The sequence below is a fragment of the Varanus komodoensis genome, unplaced genomic scaffold, assembly GCF_004798865.1.
Source record: "Varanus komodoensis strain SLA01 unplaced genomic scaffold, ASM479886v1 scaffold80, whole genome shotgun sequence".
Taxonomy (NCBI): domain Eukaryota; kingdom Metazoa; phylum Chordata; class Lepidosauria; order Squamata; family Varanidae; genus Varanus; species Varanus komodoensis.
Genome location: NW_025336482.1, coordinates 2,142,891 through 2,148,850, shown reverse-complemented (window position 1 = coordinate 2,148,850; position 5,960 = coordinate 2,142,891). Strand labels below are relative to the sequence as shown.

The window sequence follows — 5,960 nt, the reverse complement described above, 5'->3', positions numbered from 1 at the left end:
CCTCTACTGTATATTCATCAGGAATATGATTTAGGTCATACCTGAGTGGCCTAGTGCTTTTCCCTACTTTCTTCAATTTAAGCCTAAATTTTGCAAACAGAAGCTCATGATCTGAGCCACAGTCAGCTCCTGGTCTAGTTTTTACTGACAGTATAAAGTTTCTCCACCTTTGGCTGCAGAGCACATAGTCAGTCTGATTTCTGTGCTGACTGTCTGGTGATGTCCATGTGTGGAGTCGTCTCTTGGGTTGTTGGAAAAGAGTGTGTGCTATGACCAGCATGTTCTCTTGACAAAATACTACCAGCTGTTGCCCTGCTTGTATTTATTATTGCTAATTATTTATTATTGTTATGGTATTATGAATAGTTTACATTTAGTCATTGTTGTGGATTTTATGTTTACAAGCTATCCTGAGATGCTGTTTTGAAGGACAGGTTAGAAATGTTTTATTAAATTATTAAATTAAAAATTCAATTATCTTTTAACTTCCTGCTTTAGCATTCCAATCCCCCATGATGATAAGGACACCATTTTTGGTGTTAATTCTGGAAGGTGCTGTAGGCCTTCATAGAATTGGTCAACTTCAGCCTCTTCAGCACCAGTGGTTGGGGCACAGACTTGGACTCCTGTGAGTTTGAATGGTTTGCCTTGGATTCGAACTGAGATCATTTTGCCATTTTGGAGATTGTATCCCAGTACTGCTTTTCCTATTCTTTTATTGACTGTGAAGGCTACTCCATTTCTTCTGAGGGATTCTTGCCCCAGTAGGATACCTGATGGTCATCTGAATTAAATTCACCCATTCCTGTCCATTTTAGTTCGCTGATTCCCAAGATGTCGATGTTCAGTCTTGTCATCTCTTGTTTGACCACATCCAGCTTGCCTTGATTCATGGATCTTGCACTCCAGGTTCCTGTGGAGTATAGATCTTTGCAGCATCGGACTCTCCTTTCACCACCAGACACATCCAGAGCTGAGTGTCCTTTCAGCTCTGACCCAGTCGCTTCACTCTTCCTGGCGCTACCAGTACTAGCCCTCTGCTCTTCCCCAGGAGCACATTGGACACCTCCCGACCCGAGGGGCTCATCTTCCGGCCTCATATCTCTTTGCCTGTTGGTACTGACCATGGGGATTTCATGGCAAGGGTCCTGGAGTGGGCGGCCGTTTCCTTCTCCAGGGGGTCACCTTTGGCCAGAGCTCCCTGCTATGGCCTGTCCGTCTTGGGTGCCCCCGCACAGCATAGCTCATCGCTTCATTGCGCTACACAAGCCCCTTCGCCACGGCAAGGCAGTGATCTATGAAGGGGAATCAATTGCATATTACTTTCATACTCCAAAGATGCTCCTTACTGTTGCTTGGTATGCATTGGCTTGAAGTTTTTAACTTTATAATGTATTTTCTTTTATATTTTAATATTTGTAAACTTCCTAGACAATTTCAGCTACTGGGCCATATAGAAATAAATTAAAATTACAAAAATCTCTCAGCAAATGTCATTCACGTTCCTAAAAGCTGAGGAGTGTCTTCACCTGGTGTCAGAATAAAATACAGATTTCAAAAAGAAAATTTAATTGAAAAGTGGGATAAGCAAATCAATTCTGAATACTTCGGTTGAAATAGGTTACCTTGGCCTGTTTAAACAACTCTTGCAAGGAGAAATGGTCTTGCCTGCCAGAGCTCTGCCTGATTTAAAATCTGTGTTGCCTGCCAGCAGCAAGACAGCCAAGAGTGAAGAGAAGAAACCTCTTGGCAGGGAGGCAGAGAACCTGGGAGTGGCTCCTGAAAAGGCCTTGCCCCACTGGGTGACCCCTAATGGGGAGCAGGAAAAGAAGGAAGCTGAAAGAGGAGGAACGGCTGTTTGCTTTCCCTTTTCTGTGCCACGTTTGCTGCCTCTTCTGAGCTCGTGCTCCAGGGCTGAGCACACTGGGGACGTGTATGTGGGAATTAGGCCCTGTGCGTTTCACTGTCCCACAGGGCAGCCCTGTTGGCAACCTCAGGAGCATGTGCTTTGGTTATAACCGCCTTTCCCTCTCCTGTTAGGTCGGCCTTTAACAACAACGTCAGCATGGCCTACGACACCCTGGCTGCCGGCGGGAGGCGGAAGAAGCCAGGGGTCACCGGGAAGCTCTACAGCGAGGTGCTGAGGCAGCTTTGCCACGAGAGGGGGGTCCCCGAAGAGATCACACTCTCCCTGCTGCAGAAAGTCGCGTGCCGGGAGAACGAGGTCGTGCTCTGCGACGTCTTCCGCTACGGGGCCCTGACCTGCCTGGTCCTGTGCGAGTTCTTGGCCAAGGTGGACACCCTGTATGATGCACTGGGCAGCGGCACCAGTGGGGCAGACAAGAGGGTCTGCCTGGCGGCCCTGGGCACTCTGGAAGACGCCCTCCACGCCTCCCATGCCTCCGCCCCCGCCCGCTACTTGGAGGCCGGATCCAAGCTCAGGCCAGACCGCTTGGCTTTGGCCATGGACAGAGCGCTGGGCGAGAGGAAGGCAGGAGAGGCCCTGGAGAAGGCCGAGTTCCTGCAGAGAGCATCAGCCATCTTTCTTGCGAAACTGAAACCTGTGGGCTAAACCTGGTCGTGGGACAGACATTGACATTTCCTGTTCACCTGCAGCTAGGATTGGGAGGCAGGTTGAGGCCGCCTGTTTTGCGTCTTTTGGCAGTGGGTGAATGTGGGACGAGGGATCCAGATGGGCTAAGAGTGGCTCAGCTTCCCTGTTGTTGTTGGTGTTGGTGTTGTTAATTTATTTTTAACACATAAAATGCATAGAAAATAATGTACAATAAAAAACTAATATAAGCATAATAAACTAAATGAACAAAATAAAGTTGCCAAGAGAATTATAAACAAACGCAACCCATATATTGCAGCCCCCAAAACTGATTCTCTTCCTCTCTTCCCATGCTCTATGAGAGTTTGCAAAAAAGAAAGAAAAACCCATTGTTCTATACATCAACATTTTCTAATCAGTTCAAATTCTACTGCTTTCCTTTTTCCTTTCCAGCTCCCCTGAACTTCCATTAATCACACGAAGCACAATAAAATTTCCATTTGTCATTAAATTATTCTAATGATCTTCTGTCTGCACAATTAGTTAGCTTTGTCTTTGTCGTCACTGCATATTTGGCTAATCTATTTCTCCATTCTTCAATGCTTGGGGGGCTCCGGTGATTTCCATTTTGAAGCTATTGTGATTCTTGCTGCCATGGTTATACTTCAATAAGTCTGACTTTTTTTTGAAGCATCTCTGGCATGATATTCAAAAACTTGTTCTTGGGTCTCATAGGAAACTTAATTTTAAAGATTTCCTGCATGTATCAGTTTCCAAAATTGTGTTATTTCTCAGATCCATCACATAGGGTCCCATCTAGCCTGTTATTTTTCCAGTATTTTCCGTTATAATTCTTATCTATTTTTCCAATATCTTTTAAAGTAATGTACTACCGATAAAGCATCCTATACCAATTTTTTCTTAATGCTTGACTAGCAGTGAATTTAATATCTTTCTTGCATAGAGCTTCCCCCTCACCCTTTCCCTTTTTTCTGAAGTTCTGCACCTGTCCGAAGTAAAGCGAACAGTGGCAGTTAGCCAGATATTGTACCATGACTCATAATTTTTTATGGCAAGGGTTGGGATGGGTATGAAAGATTTTGGAGGAATTTAGACTGTCTTTATTGTGAATTCTCTGTTTCGTGTGTTGTTTGTTAAACACCCCCAAGTCATGCCTCCAGCTCCAGAAGCAGCCTTTCCCCTGACCGAAGAAAATTAAATGCACGTGAAGAAAGAAGCAATTCCATTGTGGCGTCATCCCTTACAGAACATGTACTTCCCCACAGCTCGCAGTCCCTTCTGCCTAGCCCCCACCCCCTTTCTCTGCTGGACTTCAGTTCTGCCCTGCAGATGCGGGTGCATCCTGCATTCTGACAACATGATACAACAAGAGGGATTTTATGGGATTTCCCAGCACGAAGGGCTCCTCTTTAATGCCTCTCCCAGCCAGCCAGCCTGCCTTCTTCCACAATCCTGCATTTTCCCTGCAGTGCCGCATTTTTTCCAGAGTAGTTGGCATTCCTCAGCTACTGAGTTAACTGGACTATTTTTGTTTTAGAGGTGATGAAGGAGAAATCTGCCAGTGCCTCCCTCTTGTGTGTTCTGTGTGTCATGTTTCTTAACATAAAGCATCAGCGCTCACTTCTGTGTGTCAGAAACAGTATGCATGCCTTTGCTCTTCAGGAATGGTGGTTTGTTTAGGTACCTATATAATCCAATTTCTGGTTAGGGCACCAGAACAACCCAGGTTGCTTTTAAAACCTGGATAGTGAATAAACATGGCATGAGCAGCCTGGCTTTTGGTGGGATTCAAAACAACAAAAGTGAGTGGAGTGTTTAATAAGTTGTCTGAACTGGGAGTTTAGGGATGTTGGGGGAAAGACAAACGGAAGCCAGGACCTTGGTTTGCAGCGAGAGCAATCCAAAACTCTTCTGCTTTGATTTGTGTGCGGCGTTCAAAAAGAAATACATCCAAGGTTTTGTGGCATCCAAGCTAAGACACCGCTTGCTGTTCATGCATATTAATGATTTGAGGTAATATTTCAAGCACACCCATTACCTACTTTTTTGGAAGGAAGGTGGAAAACGAGCAATGTGTATGGCCGATGGTACTGGGGGTGGCATATGGGATCAGCAGTACGTGAATTTCAAATGCACTGAAGTCCCTGTTGGCTCTGATAAAACCCAATAGGTCTATGGGATGGTATAAGTGGTAAAGCCAGTCTGCCAACTCGAAAGTCACTTCGGGAACAGGCTACAGTCCAACCACAGGTAGGCAAGGAAATATTTATGCATTTAATTTTGTTTGTTTATTTAATTTTAATTTAAACCTTTTGTATGCCGTCCCTTATGCATGGCATCTCAGGATGGCTTACAGTCCTTCAAACAACCACAATAAGCCACCGGCTGCTGCGCCGCCCTCCAGAGGCCAGGACCACTGGCCCAGGACCCGGCTTCGGCCTGCCTCCCTCGCACGGGTGAGAGCCGTGCGGGACAGGGCGGGGCTTCGGGAGGGCCCTGCGACCTTACAGCGCCGACGGCAGCCAGGGCTGGCGGCCGAAGGGCCAGCGGCCAAAGGGTGACAGCCAAAGGGCGGTCGCCGCCGTTTGGGACCCGTTCGGGGGCCGAGCGGGGGGCTGGGCCGGCCAGGGGCGCTGCTCTGTTGCTGCTGCTGCCACCACACTGGGGCGTACGGCCGAGCCGGGGGCCAGCTGACACCGCTCCTGCGGCCATCGCCGGACCACCCTGGGCACGGAGGACGCCAGGGCCACGTTAGGGAAGGGGGAGTTTTTTAATTGTTTTTATAATTTTATTGTATTTTAATCTGTGTTAATTGGTTTTTATGGAGTCGTCCCTGGCCATGTCGACGTTTGTGTTTCCTGGGGAGCGCGAGGGCGCCGCCATTGGGGTGGTCTTGGGCAATGGACGTGACAGCGGTGGGGGCTTAACGTGTCCGCGCAGAAGGAGGGACAGATGGCTGACACCTGTCCCTCCTGGTTCTGCCGCCAGCCAGAGGGCGCCAGGTAGCCTTGTCAACCACCCCTCGGGCCTGACGGTGCTGCTGCTCAATGCCAGGTCGGTCAACAATAAATCTTCCCTCATCCATGACTTGATTGTGGAGGAGGGGGCCGACCTGGCTTGCATAACGGAGACCTGGGCGGGAGAGGGGGGGATGTTGCCCTCTCCCAGTTGTGCCCGCCTGGGTATCTGGTTCAACACTGTTCACGCCCAGAAGGGAGGGGAGGGGGAGTCGCGTTGGTTTACAGAGCCTCCTTCTCTCTCACAGGACTTCCGGTCCCTTCGAGGCCAGGGCTGGATTGCCTCTACTTGGTGTTGGGCGACCGAGACAGATTGGGGATTCTGTTGGTGTACCGTGCACCCTTCTGCCCAACAGTCTCCCTGCCTG

The 5,960-nt window shown here is 48.3% G+C and overlaps 1 protein-coding gene across 1 annotated transcript in view; it reads left to right on the top strand.

Annotated features, from left to right (window-relative positions):
- Positions 1-3,320, top strand: part of TPGS1 (tubulin polyglutamylase complex subunit 1) — a 10,124-nt gene extending 6,804 nt beyond the window's left edge. The window contains exon 2 of the mRNA XM_044455908.1: positions 2,041-3,320. Coding sequence (XP_044311843.1) covers positions 2,041-2,572 — 532 coding nt within the window. The 3' untranslated portion in view covers positions 2,573-3,320. The remainder of the gene's footprint in view (positions 1-2,040) is intronic.
- The last annotated feature ends 2,640 nt before the right edge of the window (positions 3,321-5,960 follow it).